A 22907-nucleotide genomic window follows, 5' to 3' on the forward strand; every position below is an offset into this window, starting at 1 on the left:
CCGTCTGGTGGTTTTGGTGATGACTTGACGGTTGACCACTCCGGTTTGAGGTTATGTACAGCGGGGGTGAGTGACGGCGACAATATGCCCACTGACGTCAATGTCCACTCGTAGCACTATTTGGGTATTCGGGTGTTACGGCTAAGGTGATAACCGATATCGGATACGGACTCGGGACTTGATCCAAACGTACAACGTTTACAGGCGACTTGGAACTTAGCGTACATCCAATACCGGTCATACAGTGGAGAATATAATAGTATATAATATTATATCATCGATCAAGGCCGATCGACAGGTGTGTATATGTAACGAGCGACAGTAATAACGCCGAAGCTGCTGAACACCGGCTATGGAGGCACAACGACGCACGTCGCGTAAAAGGCACTCGATCGCTCAAGAACGACAATTGAATTTTTCTTGTCGAACATAATTTGCTGGTAACAAATAAATACGTAATATAATATTATATCTTCTATGTTCTAAGTTTTATTGATTAGTAACAAATTTATCGACACAAATAACTTTTGAATATTTATAAAATAGGTTTAATTTTAAATTAGCTTTATCTTGATCTTAAATAATTAAATTTTACCTGTATATTTTTTCAACTGAACAAATATAATATTTTTTCATACTAAATAGAGACCATAGCCCAAATTCCATGAAGTTATAGAAGATTAGAGTGTTTTAGTCAACAGGCTCAAAGAGATATATCACTTTCAGTTAGGAGAACTTGGATAGGTAACCTAACCTATCTAGTTAAGTAGTTACCTTAACAAAACATTTCCATCAACTGGTATAGTGATGTAGGGGAATAATATAAAATACTACTATTTTATAAAGTGTCATGAATATCTTAGTATGAATGAATGTTTAATAATTAATGGGAAACAGACGTTATGACATATTAAATACTATATGATTCAATAATTATGACAATTGGAGTTTTGGAGGCAGATAAAGCTTATCATTATCAACCTACTCTAACATAATATGTAAAACCATGTTCCAGATAGACTTCACCTACTATGGATATCATTCAAAAAGGTTTCATATATTCCACCACTTCAAAACCTCAACAAGATGCACATGAAAACGAACGAATTAATTTTTTACTGCGCATAAAGACGAAGAATGGTAATTAATAAATTATATAAACTATTCTTGATGCAGTCTTGCAAACTATATAATTATAACTTTAAAAAAGTATTTATAGATATTTTAAATACTTTCAAATTTTTTTACCTTATAAATCAACTGAACCAATTTTCATATTTTACGTTAACTGTATAGAGCATTTTAAAGTGTATCATTTGGCGTAACTATAAAATTCCCTTATGATTTTTTGTCGAAGGATTAGAATTTGAGTATAATCACAATAAAATATATATTATTATAAATTTTCAATATTTTATTTTATATTTTACTTGACCAAAATTAAATTTAAATTAGAAAATATATAAACTAAAAAGAACAATATTTGATTTTAAATATAGATACTTTTCAAAAGTCTTTAAAATACTTTGTCTAAGTATTTTTTCATTAGTATTAAAATACATATTTAAGTATTTCAAAAGTATTTGAATACTTTTACTCAAGTACTTTCCAATACTGCCTTGATGCTAATATATTCATACAAAGTATCAAAACATTTTAATTTTATTAGGTTTTAGAATAAATACCATCCTGATGATAGTGTAATACAAAAGAGAAAGCGAACCCTAGCACTTAGGTAAGCATTTAAATTATTATTCATTGAAGTACAATGTACATTTGATTTTCTTTATTTTAGAAACGGTTAGATATTTTTAATGAATTTTTGGCAAATGGTAAAATTGATTCTGTCAGTGTGGATACTAATAATCGAGATCCTTTAGTTTTTCTTCTTGATTGTGTCATAATAAATCTTCAAGGAGGTATAGTTTTTGATTTAACAGTGTTTAATCCTACTGAGACATCAAAAACCCAACAGGAGCCAGAACATGAGAAAAAAATAAACTAATAAAAAAATTAAGTATGGAACTTGACTCGTGTGTTAATTAATTTTTCATTTAAGTAAAATACTATTTTAATATTTGAACCCTTAATTTATGGATATAATTTTAGTGATGGCGAAAATTCTGATAGTGAAGTGGGCAGTGATGAAAAAGATGGCCATGAAACAAATAAAATAGACAAATCTTTAGTCAATAACACTGAAGGTAATTTATTATATTTCATTAATACCAAGTTTTGGATAGTACCGATATTTTTTTTTTCAAAATAACAAAATCATTTGTTTATTTTGGGTTAAATATATTTGATAATCTTAAGTTTTAATTGTCTATGTAAAAACAATCGCATGTTATAATTTAGTTAATATGTTTGTAGAAGCAATTGATTTTCAAAATCTAGAAATGTTCAATGTTTGGAAAGGTTGCGTATGGACTGTGAATGGAATAACTAATCACTTTCAAGTTGCTCGTAATGATTTGAAACTATGTGCCTCTATCATCAACACCTTTGATTACCACTCAGATTTATTGGATTCAATTGAAGGCGAGCATCCAGCCTTTGATAAAATGTATGGAGTACTTAGTAATCTTAAAGAAGCACCGTCTGAAGAAGAAATACTTTTAGGTGAAAGTGTTTCTTTTAAATCCAAAGTTATTACTGAAATATCTATACAGCTGTTAAAGGTAATAATATTATTTATTAAAAAATTATGATTTTATGTAGGTGGTATGCAATATTGTATTATGTACAATAAAATAGCCATTTTATAGTTTTAAATTGTAATAAATGTTTATTTTAATTATTAGGCTTTAGATAGAATGATACTTTATATACGTATTTAACATTCAATTGACTTTTACGACTATATTGAGTATGCGTATGAAGATCATATGCCAAGCGGAAGTAGTGTTATTCATGTCCGAGGTCCACAGACCCGTTACTTGGTCTGTACCTATTTAATATGATAATAATATTAACAGCCCTAATATTAATAATAGTGCTAAATAAAAATTAATTTCAGCCTACACAACAAGAAATCACTGATTGCTGTAACTACTCTCAAATAAATGCTGATTGACTGATACAACTTATGCATTAACTGAAAGTTAAATAACTCTGCTTGGATGTGCGCAAAAATATTATCAAGAATTACATTGATATACTGGATATTCTGAAAAAAGAAGTAAATTAAAATTTAACTGTAGATTTCTTATGAATAATAATATTAAAAATATTGTTTTTATTTCTACAAAGCTGAAATGTTTCAATAATTTTATCCGGGATCCGAATAAACCAAAACAGATACCTCATTCATACCTATCTGCAAATCGGTAAATCTAATTTTTAATATTATAATAACAAAATCATTCATATCAGATTTTCTATGTTATAGCTATCAAATGTCTGGTTAACATTTCGTGTAAGTGGTACGGACCACTAGCTTGCAGAGGTTTTAACGTTTGTGGCGGTCGGCAGGTACATTAAAATATTTAATTATAATATTTTCCAACTTTGGTATGGTTTATATTAATTTACTATCATCAACTTGGATAATTATTTATTAGACTATTAGAGGGAGGGGGCAAATATATAGTTACATATCAACTAGTACTAGTTATATCTTATATTACTTACTTTTAATTGTATGTTAATATTACCTTTTGTATAAGGTGATCAATATTAGTTAGGAATGAAATAAATACAAAATAAATAAATAAATAAACTTAAATACATTAAGAACACAGAACAACTTTAATATTTTATAACTTTTTAACAAAATGTATCATAATTGTAACAATTACAAGTAGGTATAATTAACTTAATACTTAGAATAATAACAAATTTATATTAATTGTGGTCGTCTGCCTCTTTGGGTTGATTCTGCAATAAATTGATCGATGAATGTATGAACATTTATTGGATACATCTTCTCTATATTTAAAAAAGCTATGTCAGTTATTCTTTCTTGACTAATAGTATTTCTAGTTAATGTCTTGAGACCATATAAAGATTAAAAAGAAGAACGCTCACTAGAAGCAGAACTCATGAAAATCGATAAATATATTTAAAAAATCTTATACACATTTTAAAATGAACCCATAAAGTTGTTGGACAAGAAAACATTCAGATGATTTTAAAAATTGTCACTTAATAAACACATTTTACTAAATAACTTTAACTCTACCTTTAAATCATCTATTATAATTATGTGTTTCAAACTCCCAACATATTTTCATCGGAGCAGTTTTTGTTCCTCAAACAACTTTAAAGAGCATTAAGTATATCTTATGATATTGTTTTCCTGAAATTTGGTTTTTATGTCACTGATTATAATACCTAAGTCGGGAAAATAAATATTAACTTTGAATTAAGATTATGTATTGTTTATTGTTATAACTTCACGTCTTTACCACCTCCTAATCTAGAAGGAATTTTCATTTTTCTAGGAATATCTGCTATCTAATATCTTCTTGGGTTGCAAAAGTTTAAAACTATCATATAATTTTGAAGAGATCTATTCCATTAAAGTAAAATTTGTTAAAATTCCAACAGTTCAGTAATTAGAATTTTTTTTAAAAATTTTTTTGATAAACTATGTTTGTTGAGGAACTTGTTTCAGATCTCTGTTTTGGAAATAAAACTGATGAAATTGTTTGAAATAGATGTACATAAACGTAAATATTGACACATTTTGACGTACCTTACCAGCTAAATATTATGAAGCTAATCAGACTAAATAATATTATAATGAAATGCCAATAGTTTGGTTTTTATTTCTTATAAATAGTAACCGACGAAAAAGTAAAAACTCGAGTGATTTATTTAAATAATACACACACTCAACAACATTTGTTAAACTAAAAACCACGATATCAACTTAAGTAAAATAAATTACCTAATTAGAGACATTATTTTTTACACTTTTGTTTAAATAGTTGTGACTCTGGATGCTATGAGCTATATTTCTTTTAACCAAAATAAAACCATAACATCACGTGGTATTTCTTTACACCGTTGAACTGGATTAGGACATCTCCTGGCACACTCACGAAAATCTTCAATTTGTTTCAATCACTGTATAAAATTTGTTCCATACATCAGATTCTACATTTATTGATAAATGTGATTTCTGCGAAACCCTCTGAGTCATAAAATACATATTTTCTTTTTGTTCTATAACTGACTTGCAAGTATAAAATAGTCATACCTAATATTTCCCAAAATAAACACTTCAAAATATTATAACCGGTATCTAATAACTAGTTTGGCATTATAAGAGAAACTACCTTTGCAAATAAAAAGCTGCCAAATACCAATAGATTTTAAGTTATCTGTAAAGAAATGGTTATTGAATAATGAACTAGTTATATAAAACAATGTGAGTGATAACATGAATATTCTATTTTATAAATGCCATACACTGTAACTCACGTGTAATTTATATATTAATTTTGATTATAATTACTTGTTATTATTATTATCAATTGTATTTATTTATTATTTTTTATAATAACTATTATATTATTATTTTTCTTATCATATTAAAATTTTTTTTATAGGCTTTTCTTTCAAAACAAGGATTTTTAATTTAAAAAAAAAATAAATAACTGTTAAAATATAGTTATTTGTTTTGTTATCATATTTTTTTTTTGTTATAACTTGTTTGAAAATGAATAAAGAGTTAACTGTTAAGTTTTAAAAATAATAATAACCTACTTGCTTATTTTACTATTTGAATACCTAATTCAAAGACTTACTTAAAAAAAATATATGTACTAATATTATCTTAGTAATATTATTAATGAAAATGAATATAAGATTAGTAAACATATTATTTCCTAAATACAAATACTAAAACATTTAATTTATTTATTTCATCAAGGTTGGCACCACTTTAAATAATTGTTAGTACAAATCAATTACTTTGGAATCAATATTTTCTATCGATAGGACATTTTATTTTTAAAAAAGAAAATTGGAAAAGAAAGTTCTATCAGTAGAACCTTTTGTTTCCAAACTAGAAATTTTAATGTTTTTAATATTTTGAGTACTTAAAAGGATTTACCTTTGCTATACCTAATAATAAATTGACAGAATGAAAGTTTGTTGATTTTTTGAAAATATGTTATTTTAATTTTTGAATCTTAAAATTGCTTTACTGAATACAATTTTGATATTATCATATATAACTCTTTGAATATTTTGTAGGAAGTACAAATTTATGATAATATAAGCATTTAATTCATAAAAAGAAAATTATATATGAACAATTGTTATTTAAATTATTATTAAGATAAAATAAACTAAATAATATATTTTATTGTGGCAATGATCCATTCAAATTTTTTTATAAAGGGAGATTTTCTTAGCGTACCATCTACGAGCTTTCCGCGTCTAATGGTTTTCTTAATAATCTATTAGTTATTGTTATGTTAGTTACAGCTATAACTTAGAAAATTACATTTTTCTTTTCTAGATACAATTATTATTAATTATTATTTACGCTAGGTATAGGTAGTTTCCTTAAAAGTCATAATTAATTTTATTTATGATTCTGAGTTTCTACTAATAACATCAATTCCTGAGAAATGAATAATATTTTGGATTATTATTTAAAACCTAGATTAAAACTTGAAATCAAAAATTTAAATAATTTAATTTAATTTTCGTATATCCTAGCCTACCTAAATGTTGTCATACATTGTATGTTCATAACTTATATTAGCTTCGAGCACCCTGGTACGTCACAAATTAATCTACACAAAGCCTTAAAAATAGAAAAAGTGGACCAACGACCAACCAACCAAAATCCATTATAATAGGTTTCACTCCAAATTCCAACAGTAGTTGTATCCTTTACTCTTTAGTCTCCCACCTATCATCACATATTTTTTTTGACAACCCAACAGACAGCCTCTTAAAGTGCTGGTGCTGTGACCTACTAATTTAATTAAATTAATAAACCAATTCGTCTGAAGGGATTCATCCTGTGTCTCATCATTGGATGACTTCCTTCTTCTTGTGTTGATATTATTATTTATTATGTATAATTTATATATTTATAGCCATCTCATTTACTTATTGTGTTTATACAATAGTACATTTTTCTTTCAATAATAATAATTTAAAAACAACTTATTGTACACTTCGTACACTTAGTAGTTGCATTAATACAATAAATAAATACATTTTTGATTTTTTCCATTTTAAATATTTGTAATTTTAATAATTGTCATCGTTTTTAACAGGAAGTAAACCTCTTGTTCATAATATTGTCAATCAATTTAACTAAAAGAAATGATTGATTTTGCATTAAGTAACCTACTTACCTAATTTCCTAATTTATTTTTAATTATTTTTTTACAAAATATCTAAATTAATTATTATAAAATAAGCTGTTGTACATTTTTTTCTCATATTTTCATGCTTTGCATATTACACTTAGGAATCTAAAACATATTGCGATACTGTTGTACATAAAAACTTGAGCTCTTTATTAATAAGTAATGACTAATAACAATATAAATTACATTTTATTTTTAAATAGTAACTTTCTACTAATATTAACTATGATAAATTAGTATCTTCTATATAATTGATAAACTAAAATTAAAAACAACTCCAAACTGTATAGAAACAGATGTTTGTATCTTAGAAATGCTCAAAATGCATTCCTATTGAAATGCAGTTTAAAAGACTCAAGCTATACTGTGACATTTATAAACTATTCAATTTTATGATCAAAATTATAAAATAGTTTTTAACTTTGTTTCCCAATTCCTGACAAATAACATTATCATTATTATCGTTGTGAGTAATGAGATTATTAATTCTTTGACACCAGTTACACATACTGTTCAATAGACGTTCAAAAACACTTTGTGTGTGTATTCTTGTGAATATTGTTGGTGCTTCGTATCTGGGGTTATCATTTTTATCATATTTATATTCAATTAATTAGGAAAAGATTTCAATTTTATATTTGTAACACAACCTTTCTTATACTTAAATATATACATATAATGGTTTTTAGCTAGGCTATATCATTTTGGTTTGTATTTTACTATGATGATGATTGTATAATTAAACATTGTAAGTAAATAACTATTACAAAGTTAAGGGTATAATGTACCATATTATATGTCTAATAGTTTTTTTAATATTCTATTAGTTTTTGTTATGTTAGTTACAGTTATAACTTAGAAAATTACATTTTTTTTTCTAGATACCATGGTTTTCTGTTATTTTTGTGATAACAATTGTATAGTGAAGGTACACCGGTGTGTTCAAGCATTACACCACATAATAATGTACCATACCAAGAAAAAATGTATGAGATGAATTTGTGGTTATTGTAACCCCTGTTGATCAACTGTGTACGAAATGTATTTCACTTTTGACTCATATGGACAAGATGGACAATGAACTGAAACTTCTTAAAAATAAAATGTTGTCATATACACAAAATAAATATGGAACATTGCCCCCTGATCAGGTTGTTAATGGTGTTGAGGTAAGGATAAAACCTACATTTAATATGCTACATAATATTAAGTTGTTATATCTTTAATATCTTTTATCTTTTACTTAGATTCTCAATAGACACTTAAAGGAACAAGGGGAAAAAAAAGAGAAACAACTAGAAACTCCATTAAAATTATTAAAAACACAACAGCAGGAACAACAACAACAACCACCAACACAACAAGAAATTAAAAATACAAGTGCGTTTTTGTACGTTCCAATCGAATGTGCTTAGGCATGTTCGGTATGTACATTATTTAATATAATTTTAGAGTTATTATTTATACTTTAATTTTAGATTCCACATGCACACTCATATGAACAAAACGCAGATTGAAATACCTATTCTTAATCAAGCAGGGGCTAAATCATTGTGTCCAGTAAGAAAAAAAAAATGATGCGCTTTTACTATATAGATTTAGTATTTCACCAATAAATATTTATACAGCCCATATTTTAATTTAGTTATGAACGCTTTCATTACTACTTTAACACTTCACAACTTTAAATAATAATATATGGTAATGCTCAGTTAACTACACTCAACTTAAATTGTTGAAGAGCAGTAAGAAAGACAAATTTTCATTTTAAATACCCGATTTTGTTCCATAAGATCATAATTTAATAGGATGTCAGTGCACTGTTTGTTTTCTCTTTCTGGCCTACGTGCAACACAGACAGAACGCATTTACGAAGAATTTTTTTTTATGTTTTTGAGTAATCTTAGAGTAAAATCACCCATTACAAAATTGATAAGAGTGTAACATTTTTGAGGGCATGCCATATCGTTTTGTCTAAATATTGTATTAAAACAATTTTAATATTATTTAAATGAATATTTTTTTTTTATTTACGATAAATTATGAAACCAATGTGTTCTACCAACAAAAATATTATCCTATATAATTTTTGTATCAGGTAATTTTACTCTAAGATTACTCAATAACAAAAAAATCTATTCTGCGTAAATGCGTTTTGTACATGGTGCGCGTGACATTGCGAAAGACTATAATCAGTCAACTCCATCAACCTCAAATGGAGTGAATGAAAAACTAAATCTTTTAACAAATCTTCACATCCCAAATATATTTTTTTAATTTTAGGAAAGAGAAACTGAAAATTATCTTCCAGTTATAACTAAAGTTATGAAACCAGAACCATCCTTGAACCATGACTCGAGAAAATATTCAGCAAGTGGAGTCTCCTATAGACGAAGACAAAAATAAACAGGATTACAAAAAAAGCACTGTTGATATGGATATGATGTTGAATCACAATGTCTTTACTCAATAATCTGCATATTTTAAACAAAAAGAAGAAACTGATCAAGAAACTCCAAACAGTGTTAAAAAAAAGTTTATGTAGACAATGAAAATGTGGAAAATAAAACGGGAGACTTGGCATAGAATCAATGTTTGCTGCAATCCATAATAATAATCCTACTAAAAGTGGGGATACACAAAACAAAGGTTAAGTTGTATAAAACTCAATTAAATGTTAGTAATCAATTTTATTTCTATAAGCTCCAGTTTCATAGTTTAAAATTTATTTTTTCCTTAAGGTTTTTTATATATATTTTTTTATCAATAACTTTTAAGTGGCATAAAGTAGGAGACTGTATTATTTATTATAATATTAGAAATTAAACCACTATTTTTTGTTTATATAAACTATTTAGATAAGGAATATATTGTTCATTGTATTAATTCTATTTAATGAATTACTTAAATCTTACAATGATGGTAAGATTTAAATTAAATTAACATAATGCAATAATGTTTAAAAAAATTGCTTAACAGTATTAGTTAGTTTCTACTTACATAAAAGTAATTTATTGTTTGATATTTGTGATCTTCGAGGTGATCTTATAATATATTTTATCCATGTGCCTAAGTAATACCATTGATTATAAATACTATAAATTGCTCATTGGCCGGTTTTTCGTTGTCACAAAATATTTACTCCCAGGAGATAGCGATGTAACGTAACTACTAGTGATTACAACGTTACCCGACATTACTAACCACAAGCCTGCACCCATTAACATGGTCGCCCGGTTTAGTCAGATCGAACAACGTTGTAGTCGCTAGTAGTCACGTCGCTTTGCCATCTACCGGGAGAAATATTTCCTATCAACAAAAAAACAGCCAGTGAGCAATCTATAGTATTTATAATCAATGGTAATACTAATATTGAATTTCCAATTATAGCAGTCGCTAGGCCAATTTTCCCCTTCTAAGCGGTTGGTCACCAGTTACCGTATACACTGAGAATGTAATAAATACGCTATTACACGTGAAGGCAGTTGAAATTAATGTAAACAGAGCGAAAATTATAATCATGCTGTAAATTATGTCATGGCTAAGTCTGGTGGTCTTCGGCGACAAATGCGTGGACTGAACACTGTTTGTTTGGCGAGCAGTTGCATTCTCTCATTGTGCGGAGTATTGTAATTTTTAATTTTGTTCATTATTTGTATGCTATTACATCTTAAATGTGGAAGTTAAATATTAAATTACAATATATAAATCATGAATCCAAAATTGTGTCATAGTTTTTATAATTTTATCTTAGTTTTTTAGTATACACATTTTAAACTAAATATTAAATTATAGTTAGTTTATTTAAAATATTTCAGTAGTTTTTTAAATTATTATTTAAAAAAATTATTAAAAGCAAGTTCATTAAAATATTCATTTTTTCATATAATCGATAACTAAGGTTCTAAATCTAATTAGATCTAAATTTGCAAACTTAAATGTTTATTATATAATATAAAATTATATTTTATAAGTATCAAAATCAATTAACATTAAATAAAAAAATATATATACTATATATAACAATAGTGTCTGAAATAATTAATTTTTGTTTCTCAGTTTTAAAAGTAATTATTGATTTATTTTTAGTTAAAATTTAAAATTAATTATTTAATACTTAAAAGATTATAATATAGTTAAGAGTAGAAATATTTAAATTATGTTTAAGAGACAAGTTTAGAAATATATTACTATGCATTTATGCCTGAATCTTTGTCATAGTTTTAATAATCTAAAATTAATCAAGAATTGGGAATGTAACATTACATAAAACATTTGCATACAATAGCAAATTACTAAAATTAAAATTGAAGTAAAAGAAAAAAATATTAAAAAGTATAATCTCAAAAAAATAAATAATTTATTAATGTCTAGAATTGGTAATGTTTGCTTACTATTTCATAAATGTAAAATATAGGTTACTATACTGAAGCGTACACTAATATTAGTTATAAGACAAGGTTATACGCATATAAATATGCTCAAATTGTTGTCTTCATTTTAATAATTTTTGTTAGTTTTGAGGTTAGTGTCCTCAATAATTATTTTCAAGTGCAGAAGTCGATATTACTTCACATATTGTATTATGGTAAAATTAAAATCTAAATGTAGTATTAAAAAAGGTGGATAAGTGGATGTCGCTCTGCTGTACAGTAGGTTACAAGTGGGTCACTGTAATGGATGGTGTTAAATTTGAATTCAATGATATAATATCATTGTATAAGAAAAACGATTCTGAGCGAAAACGGTCAGTCAGCCTATAATTTTACCAAGTATATTTGATGATATTATTGTGAATAAAGTAATTTATATATAACCTATTTACATGGAGCCTTGTTTTAAATTTTCAATCCTTAGCCATTAAAGTTAAACATTTTATACATTTTTAACCACAAAATAATTAATAAATTATAAATTTGATAAATGTTGTCAAAATTTGAACTTTAAATGCTTATAAAAAAAAATTGTGCCTATGTATTTTTAATATTTTTCAACTGCTATTAGAACGATATATCAGGAGCCTTATATTAAATTTTCATGCTTTTTACCCAACAAATAAAAATTTATTGATATTTATAGAAAAAAAAACTAAAAAAATTGAAAACTGACAATGTCCGTAAACAGCTCAAAAAGAGTCAAAATATTTTCAACATTTTATGGTGTATAGAAAATGCTAATATAAACATTAAGTGAAATTTTCAAGTATCTACAGTCATTCGTTTTTTAATTACAATAAAATAAGAAAATTGTTACATGAGAAATCGAGTAAATATCAAATGTTGTAAAAATATAAATTTCAGACGCTCATAAAAATTTAATTTAAGTTTCTTCTAGACATTTTTTTTTTGATAAAGGTAGACAAACTTATGAGTAATCTTATATTACATTTTCAAATCTTAGATTTAAAAAGAAAAATTTTTATGAATTCTCATCAAAATAATTTGCTATTTTTCCTGATTTGTCCGTATTTTGTCAAAATTTGAACTTTAAATGCTTATAATTAAAAACTGTGACTAAGGATTTTTAATTTTTTTCATCTGCCTTTGAAACAATAACCTAGGAGCCTTCTATTAACTTTTTACTCAACAGATAAAATTTTATTGATATTTATAGAAAAAAAAACTAAAAAAATTGAAAACTGACAATGGCCGTAAACAGCTCAAAAAGAGTCAAAATATTTTGTAAATTTTATGGTGTATAGAAAATGCTAATATAAACATTCAGTCAAAATTTCATGTCCCTACGGTCATTTGTTTTAGAGTTACACCAAAAACCAAAATCGACTTTCTCAAAAACAGATTTTGCGTAAAAATTCCCGTTTTTCCTTAATTTTTCTTTTGTTTTTCACGTCGCTTGTGAAAACTACTGGGAAATTTTTATTTTTGACCCCCCAAAGTACCAACTAGATTCACTTTCCTATCAGAAAAGTTACTATTGAAGAAAATCCAAGCACTTTTACTGTCCTAAAAGGTGATGACAGACACAAAAATAAAAAATAAAAAAACACACATCATTGTAAAATCAATACATTCATTGCTTCGCTCAGAATCTAAAAATTAAAAAATCATAGTAATAAAATATTACATCTGTGTGTTGGTAGTAATTAATTTTTTTTGTTCATTATTTTTAATTTATAATATACTAAACTGTTTAAGTTGATATTTTATAATAATATATTATACTCACGATTTTGATTTAAAATACTGTTAAAATTTTTAAAATTAGTTCATTCTTATCTAAATATGCATAAGTCTTTGTTAAAGTACATAATCAGTTATTATGTAATTGTAGTAACTTAAATAGATCTTTACATGCTGCAACAAAATGAATATACATAAAAAGTAATTTTATTACTAATTTATTGTTTAGTGTCAGTAAACTATAATATTAGATATTGAATTTGTAAGTTCATAATTAATGTTGTTCAAACTCATAATTATTCACAAAGCAATTCCATAATATCTATATCCATGTCTTGGTCATACATTTTATAATGTATTTTCTTAGGATTTGCCACAAAAAAAAAAACTGCATACGGGCGAAGCCGGGATATTTAGCTATTAGTATATAATATAGGTGTCTTACATTGGCAAACGACCTCATAAGCAATGGCGCTCAAGATATATTTTTCAGGCGTGACAAGAAATAATTTTACCCACCCACCCACCCACCACCTCACATACTCAAAATTATATAATTTATCATAATTTAATTGATAATATTAGTAAATATTAAGGTGTAAACCAATATAATCTGTGATTAATGATGAACATATTTCAAGTTAACTATTTTATGTTATTATGCCCACCCACCCCTTATTTTGAAGGTGTAGCGACCGCCACACCTAGTTAGGGTTGGGCACCACTGGACGTAATAATTTTAAAGATTTAGTTGCTACACTATGTAGGTAACTGAAATGCTTGACTTTTTGTTTGCGAATCTACACCTGTTTCCATAGATATTATTTCTGATTTTTTTAACTATCCAATCAAAATGTTCACTAAAAATTCTTATTATTCTTTTTATATTTTTCTAACTATCTAGTTCTAGTATCACAAAATAAAGGAATTTTTTTTATCGTTTTTCTTCTTTTAGGTCTTAACCTAAACAAATTAATAATTGACCTGATACTTCCAGCACAGTTTTGAACATGCTGTAGTTTATTCAAATCATTTATTATTAAATTTGGTCTATGTAATGAACACTGTATAAATACAGCTTTAGGAAATTCATTTTTAATAATTGCTTGAACACCATTATGAATACCTGACATAGCACTACAACCACCATATTATCCTTGTCCTACTAAATTGTTTAAATTATGACCAGAATTTCTCAAAAAATGTATTATAGATTATGCTACAATTTTAGCATGCATATCTGTTAAAGCAACATAACCTAAAAATTCCTCTTTGACTAAAGTTTTCTGATTCAAATGAGATGTATCTTTTGCCTGCGGATAACTGTTCTGTACCAGAAATATCAGCAGTCTCATGAGCGTAAATAGAAAAAAATGATTGCAATTTCACTAAATAATTTGTTATTCTTCTTAAGATTACTTTTCCTGTAATATCAATTATTTCATTTTGAACTCTAACTGAAATATTTTTGTAATTTTTGGGGCCTGATTCTAATTGACTTTGTAAAATTTTATCACCAGCGTTAATTCTAAAGTTAATTTAAGAATTAAAATTTCCTTCATTTGATTTTTTTTCACGCAAAGCAATTTCTTGAGTGCCACAAAATAGTATACTTGAAATAATAGGAAACATTTTTCTCCTATTATTATCAATCAGTAACTTATGAGAAGTGTTAATTTTATCAAAAACAGTAATAGCTTTGTTAGAAAAAACCTTGATAAAATTAACAGCATTTTCTGTGCATTGTAAATGTGTCTCAGAAACTTTGTGTTCGCATGCCTTTTTGTTAGTCTTTATACTTAATACATGGTATTTTTACAAACTGAACTTGTTTATAAGAATTACCATAACCACTAGAATACTAGATGAATGAAATATAACACAGAATACACAAAATGGACCTTTCATTTTTTGAGAATAAGATAATTATGGTGAATATGTACTTAACCATTAATGTTGAAAACAACGAGCAACTGACGTACTATCTTCCTTGAAACTATACTTAATTTCTGGTGTCCAGATATTGGTTAATAATTCATGTTTTGTTTTTTCATCAATAACTACTGTACACAGTATATTAACAAAGTTCCTAATATCTAGCCTACTAAAACTTTCATTACCTAAATTACTAGAATTCAATAAATTTGAATTAAATTACATTAATGAAGATGATGTTGTCGGTTTCGATGGTAATTCTACAACTGGTTGTTTCTCAAAAGAACTATAAAAATATTATTACTTGATTTATCACTTGGTTCACCAATTTAATTATAAATCTTACAGGTTTAATTTTGTTCTTCATCTTGTTTAGAATTATTATTACTCTTTTTTCTAATACTAAAAATACAAAACATTATCACTAGACACTAGGTATACTCATAAATTACATTAAAACTAATAAAAGAGTATCTGGGTAGATATTAATACGTTGAGTGCCACAGTATTTATGATGGGTATATCATAAATACTGTTAAAAAATGAGCAGCCACATTTCAATACAGCTGTCCACTCGTACCATCATCTAAAAAGTGAAGATTTAAAAAACATATTTATGAGCTGCAGTTATTAAAAATTATATTAATTTAATTTTGCCTGTACAATATAATAAGCAAAAACTAACAAAACAAACAGTTCATCTTTATACAAAAAAATGCGTAAATATGTCATTTGATTTCAACAAAATAAGTCAAACTTACTTAAAAAATAGTAAAAAATTTTTTTTTAATGAAGCATATTATATAATAGTTACAAGTAGAAATATTAAATATAAATATGTTTAATAAAGACATTAAATTACCTATGTCAATTATGGTTTTTTGTTAAATCCACAGATATAAAATTGGAAACCTAATGAAAATAAAAATACATACAATTATGACAGTTAAAACCTAAATATTAATGAACAATGTTAAATTTTTATTAAAAATCCAGTCATTTGTTTTTACAATAATATTAGGTAAAGTACATACTTTAAAATGTATTGTACAATTCAAAAAAATAAAAAATATTAAGAAGAACTTTTATTAAAAATATATTAAACAACTACCTAACAATATTTTTTTTAATTAGTTGAAAATAACAGGGGCACTTAACTACAGGTTGTATTCAACAATTAGTAGTAGTAAAATAAATTAAATATAATTTAACACTAATCATACTATTTAATTAATATAAACCAAAAATTAATTTTATTCTATACACCACAAAAAGAACTTATACATATAATATATAATAATATAAAAATGTTTGTAATTTCAAAGGTTTACAAACATAATCTACATTAATTTGTAAAGTTATAATATTTAATTTATGTAATTGAAAATGTGTAAGTTATTATGAAGTTAAACTATGTATTTTAAATTAAAAATCAGTAAATTACTTAATTGCGGATTTTATATTTTAAATTATCAATAAAGGAATATTTTTCACTTATGTCAATCAGTATTTTATAATCTATCAAATTGAATTCTTACAAAAACTAGGTTTACCTAATCATATTGAGGCTTAGACCGTGGCCTACATGCGGCGAAAATCAAAACTGTTTGTATTCCGCCGCATCGCGTTGCCAGGAATAGCATGATCAGAATAGGGTTTGCCACCTTTGTCATCGCGTGGACCCCGTGTTACCAATATACAGTACTGATACTTCCGTGTAACCATAAACAACAGACACCGAAGGATATAATTTAGTTTTAGGTAAATTTTTAAAAGCTATACCTAAAAATACATTACATTTTTCAAAGTGCAAAGTACCATTTTCACAATTTAGCACTAAATCTAATTTTTCACCAAATGTATATTTAGGATCATTCTTTAACAATGGGTAGTTACCATGTGGTATTGCATTGTGTAACAAAACGTTATCGACCAAGTTCCAACCCCAACTATGCTTGTTAGCGCCCAACAAAGGTATGTAACCAGTACAATGCAATGGCGCCTTTTTTGTTGACAGACCGATCATTGCAACTGTGCCTATAAACAAAATAATTGATATTTGCAATAATTTTTTGTTTAGTATTTTATGAATTGAATATCTTTTTACCTAGTTCTTCATTCCATGTAATTTCCCATACGTGTTTACCAGTTTTATAACCAGTTTTAGTTCGTATCATATCTGTACTCTCTATGATTGGATTGCGAATGAATGTGAAACCATAATTTTCAACAACGATGTTCGTGGAACAATCCTTTGGATTCCATGAATTATATAAGGTGCGTAATTTATTTTTAGGACTGGGGAATGGTAACAAAAGATGATTTTCGTCGAAGATGTTTATGGAACTATCCTTTGGATTCCATGAATTATATATGAACTGTAATGATTTTTTATGGTTGTGGAGTGGTGCCAAAAGTTTTGACTTCAATAACTCACGGTGACACAACGATTTCCATGGCTCTGATCTGCCATCGTTAATTGCTCGATTCCAATTCCGACAGACCAACATGCAGCTATACAAATCGGACAGTTTCAAGTATGAAAATATAATATCCATCACCAAGTCAGGTAAGTATTGTGGTTGTGGTGCGTCACAAACGTTCATTATATATGTTTTCGAATGTTAATCAAGTAAAAATAGATGATTTTTTTTCCAAATCGAGTTGGATTTATGTTTTAGTGGGATTAGAGTATAGTATACAGATGTATATCATCAACACATATAATTATATCTGTTAAACAGTAATATAGTAAAATAACGTAAAGTATTATTCTGCACGACAAACTAAAATAATTGTGTCCACGTTATTAAGTATTTTGTAATTATTGTTTAAATTTAAAACACTTCACATTAATTGTATAACAGAGCCTTCCAAAACAAGGCGTTGTTCAATCAAAATGTCAAATGATAATTACGTGCGTCCCAAAACTGACTACCTTCAACAATTATTGTCTACGCGGATTACAGATGAGCACTGAACGGACAACAATAAGGAATTGAATTAAGAGCAAGTTAAGGTATTGACAATGGTTGTAGTAAAGAAATCACAACGGTCGCGAAAGCGAATGAAAAAAAACGGCGAGTCAAGTCACGAGATTTTCGAGTGTGCGTAGGTGAACGTGATCGAGAGCGTGCGCAGGTCGCATATGTCCGTACAAGTTGGCGGTTACGACTACGACAGTACGACTACGACAACGACAGTACAGCAATTGTACGACTGCGAGGACCACGGTCGGAATGCGCTTTCCATGAGTTTATAGCTCTATGATATTTGGTAGGTAGTCGGTTCGCCAAAATATCAATATTTATCGATATTGATAAAATAATAACATGGCAAAAATGACGAGGCAATGGCGGCATTTCGGAGGATCGTGTTATCACTACTATTATAGTTGTATTATACGGTTATATCGTAAAATGATAAATCCTTTAACATGTTGGTGAAATCAGAATTTGGGGCACGCATTTAGTTTCGAAGTTATACCTAATCGAACTGTTGAGAAAAAAGTAATGTCTAAAGTAAAAATCGAAAATATTCTCCGATTATTTGTGTAAAACACCTTGGGTAGGCCTCGGAATTACACAATGTTGTTAAAAAGCAATTACCTTCAGGTAGATGACAGGCTAACTGTTACCCATAAAAAAATTTAAATTTGTTAGGTATAGACGCTGCACGTGACACTGTGACAGTCAACGTAGCGTTGCGTGCATGCACATAAACGTAAAATCGCAACCTTTGGAAGGCTATAACTTCTAAAATAATAGTTTCCAGGAAAAAAATTCGTCAAAATACAAGTCGTTTGAATAAAAAAATTGAAAATCGTGAAGGGGTTGGTAAAGTACATTTTAGCACGATATACATATTATATTGTATTGTGGAAAATAAAGTTTCACCCTTTTTAATTTATATTTCAGTAGATTTCACATATGAATACAACAGCGAGTGACATCCACACATCCCACTTACCCACCTTTTTTAAATTAATTTTATAATTCACAATATAATGTAAATACAATCCACAGATAATATATTATAATATGATACTATCGATATTTCGGAATCCAACAAGTGAATCAAACAAGAATCAACAGGTTTTTTTTTAGATTTTAATTTTGAGGCAAGTTATGATTATTTTAAAATACAAAAAACAATTTACAATTTTAAAATACTCAGAACTGCTTTAAAATTAAAATATTAAAATAACTGTACGAAGTTCATTTGATAATATTTTTAATTCTAAATTTTATAAGCCGTCAATTCACTATAATTTTAAACTAACAGAGCTAAACGTGATCTGTTTGCTAATGTTTTGGTATGTTAATTATAATAAAATGAAATATCTAAATTCAAAATTAATATTATATTGGGTAAGCAATAAGTATAGGTTAGGTTATATGTACAGTACCTACATTAGAGTACCTACTTGATATTGGACGAAAACCCAATAGTGCAAGGACCAGAGTTGGGTAAATTACTATTGAAAAGTAACAATATTACAATAGGTATCTTCTTATTAAAGTCATATTGACTATGTAAAATCTACCAATTCTACTTGTGTGCAAAAGTAGCAGTATTTTAGCTATAAAATATTTCAAATAATATTATTAATTATTATTTTACACTAGGTATAGGTAGTTTACTTATAAGTCATAATTAATTTTATATTTGATTCCTAGTTTCTACGAATAACATCATTTTCCAGGAAATGAATAACATTTTTGATTATTATTTAAAACCTATTTTAAAACTTGAAACCAAAATTTTAAATAATTGATTTTAATTTAATTTTTGCATATCCCGGCCCACCTAAATATTGCCATACATTTTATGTTCATAACTTATTTTAGCTTCGAACATACTGGTACGTTACAATTGAATCTACACAAAGCCTTAAAAATACAGATAGTACATTTTTCTTAGGTATTTTTCTTTAATTAGGAAATGATTTCAATTTTCTATTTGTAACACAACCTTTCTTATACTAAAATAGGTATCTAATGGTTTTAAGCTAGGCTATATCATTTTGGTTTGTACTTTACTATGATGATGATTGTATAATTAAATATTGTAAGTAAAGAACTATTATAAAGTTAAGGGTATAATGTACCATATTATATGTCTAATAGTTTTCTTAATAATCTATTAGTTATTGTTATGTTAGTTACAGCTATAACTTAGAAAATTACATTTTTTTTCTAGATACGATGGTTTTCTGTTATTTTTGTTATAACAATTGTATAGTGAAGCTACACTTGGTGTGGTCAAGCATTTCACCACATAGTTATCTACCATACCAAGAAAAAATGTATGAGATGAATTTGTGGTTATTGTAACCCCTGTTGATCAACTGTGTATGAAATGTACCTCACTTTTGACTCATATGGACAAGATTGACAATGCACTGAAACTTCTTAAAAATAAAATGTTGTCATATACACAAAAGAAATATGGAACATTGCCTCCTGATCAGGTTGTTAATGGTGTTGAGGTAAAAATAGAACCTAAATTGAATATACTACATAATATTAAGTTGTTATATAAAAAATATTTTTTCTCAATAGACACTTAAAGGAACAGGGGAAAAAAAGAGGAACAACTAGAAACTCCATTAAAAATGTTAAAAACACTACAACAACAGCAGCAGCAACAACAACAACCACCAAAACTGTCAGTAGCTACACTATAAGTATTGTACCTACCTATGCAGTACCCACTTGTAATCGGACGAAAAATCAATAGTGCAAGCACCAGTGTTGGACAAATTACAATTGAAAAGTTACAAAATTCTACTAGGTACCTTTTTGTTAAGTACATTAAAAATTTTCATTTTCAAATTCTCAGTTTCTACTAATAACATCAATTCCTGGGAAATGAATAATATTTTGGATTATTATTTAAAACCTAGTTTAAAACTTGAAATCAAAAATTTAAATAATTTAATTTAATTTTTGTATATCCTAGCCTACCTAAATGTTGTCATACATTGTATGTGCATAACTTATTTTAGCTTCGAGCACCCTGGTACGTCACAAATTAATCTACACAAAGCCTTAAAAATAGAAACAGTGGACCAACGACCAACCAACCAAAATCCATTATAATAGGTTTCACTCCAAATTCCAACAGTAGTTGTATCCTTTACTCTTTAGTCTCCCAGCTATCATCACATAATTTTTTTGACAACCCAACAGACAGCCTCTTAAAGTGCTGGTGCTGTGACCTACTAATTTAATTAAATTAATAAACCAATTCGTCTGAAGGGATTCATCCTGTGTCTCAGAGGCGCTGTCGATATGGATATGATGTTGAATGACAATGTCTTTACTCAAGAATCTGCATATTTTAAACAAAAAGAAGAAACTGATCAAGAAACTCCAAACAGTGTTAAAAAAAAAGTTTATGTACTTTAATCTAATCTATAAAGCTATCATCAGTTACCGTATACACTGTGAATGCAATTAATATGCTATTACGCATGAAGGCAGTCACACGTAATGTAAATAGAGTGAGAATTATAATGCCATATATGTAACATGTTACGGCAGACACTCATGGTATTCGGCAGCAAATTCGAAGACACAACACTGTTTGGTCGGCGAGCAGTTGCATTCTCTCATGGTGCGGGGTATAATAGTTTTTTATTTTGTTCATTATTTTTAAGCTATTACATCTTCAATGTGGAAGTTAAATATTAAATTACAATATTCAAATCATGAATACAAAAATTTGTCATAGTTTCAATAATTTTACTTTAGAGTTTTTTAGTGTACAAATTTTATACTAAGTATTAAATAATAGTTAGTTTACTTAAAATTATTCTGTAGTTTTTTAGATTATTTCTTTAAGTACAAATCCTTTTAAAAATGAATTTTGTCATAGTTTTTAAAGTTTGAACTTAATCAATAATTAAGACAACTTAATTACATCTAAATTTGCAAACTTTAAAAATGTAAAATGTAATGTTTATTAAGTAACCAAATCAATAGAAATTAAATTTAAAAAATATATATATTAATTTTTGTTTCTCAGTTTTAGAATTAATTATTGAATTATTTTTAGTTAAAATTAAAATTTATTCATTGAACTTTAACATTCATTTTACTAGTAATATTAGGGTTATGAGTAGAAATATTTGAATTACGTTTAAGGGACAAGTTTAGAAATATATTATTATGCATTTATGCCTGAATCTTTGTCATAGTTTTAATAATCTAAGCTTAATCAAGAATCAGAGGGACATAATATTACATTAAACTACATTTAGTACAGTAATAAAGTACTGATATTAAATTTGTAGTATTATAAGTAAAAAAATTATAAAGTATAATCTCAAAAAAATAAATTATTTATTAATATCTAGAATTAGTAATGTTTGTTTATTATTTCCTAAATGTCAATGATAGGTTACTATAATGAAGAGTATTTTCTCAAGAGTACACTGCTATTAGTCTTAAGACAAATATGTTCAAATTGTTATCATTATTTT

General features: G+C 26.9%; 1 protein-coding gene, 1 long non-coding RNA gene and 1 pseudogene across 2 annotated transcripts; 2 read left to right on the forward strand and 1 right to left on the reverse strand.

Annotated features, from left to right (window-relative positions):
• Nucleotides 1-185: 185 nt before the first annotated feature.
• LOC132936053 (uncharacterized) lies at nucleotides 186-8948 on the forward strand. Its single transcript, XR_009663386.1, has 13 exons — nucleotides 186-440; nucleotides 1016-1140; nucleotides 1670-1735; nucleotides 1796-2017; nucleotides 2110-2204; nucleotides 2374-2681; nucleotides 2805-2942; nucleotides 3020-3181; nucleotides 3253-3329; nucleotides 3392-3474; nucleotides 8225-8512; nucleotides 8591-8723; nucleotides 8822-8948. It is a non-coding gene; the product is annotated as an uncharacterized LOC132936053 (long non-coding RNA).
• Nucleotides 8949-9491: 543 nt separating this feature from the next.
• LOC132934990 (uncharacterized) lies at nucleotides 9492-9997 on the forward strand (annotated as a pseudogene).
• A 6579-nt stretch (nucleotides 9998-16576) lies between these two features.
• LOC132935698 (F-box/SPRY domain-containing protein 1-like) lies at nucleotides 16577-18657 on the reverse strand. Its single transcript, XM_061002313.1, has 2 exons — nucleotides 17526-18657; nucleotides 16577-17455 (listed from the first exon to the last, which is right to left on the reverse strand). Exons 1-2 carry the CDS (start codon nucleotides 18022-18024, stop codon nucleotides 17088-17090), a joined length of 867 nt encoding a protein of 288 aa, XP_060858296.1. The 5' UTR covers nucleotides 18025-18657; the 3' UTR covers nucleotides 16577-17087.
• Nucleotides 18658-22907: the final 4250 nt, after the last annotated feature.

The sequence above is a fragment of the Metopolophium dirhodum genome, chromosome 1 (genome assembly GCF_019925205.1).
Source record: "Metopolophium dirhodum isolate CAU chromosome 1, ASM1992520v1, whole genome shotgun sequence".
NCBI classification, from domain to species: domain Eukaryota; kingdom Metazoa; phylum Arthropoda; class Insecta; order Hemiptera; family Aphididae; genus Metopolophium; species Metopolophium dirhodum.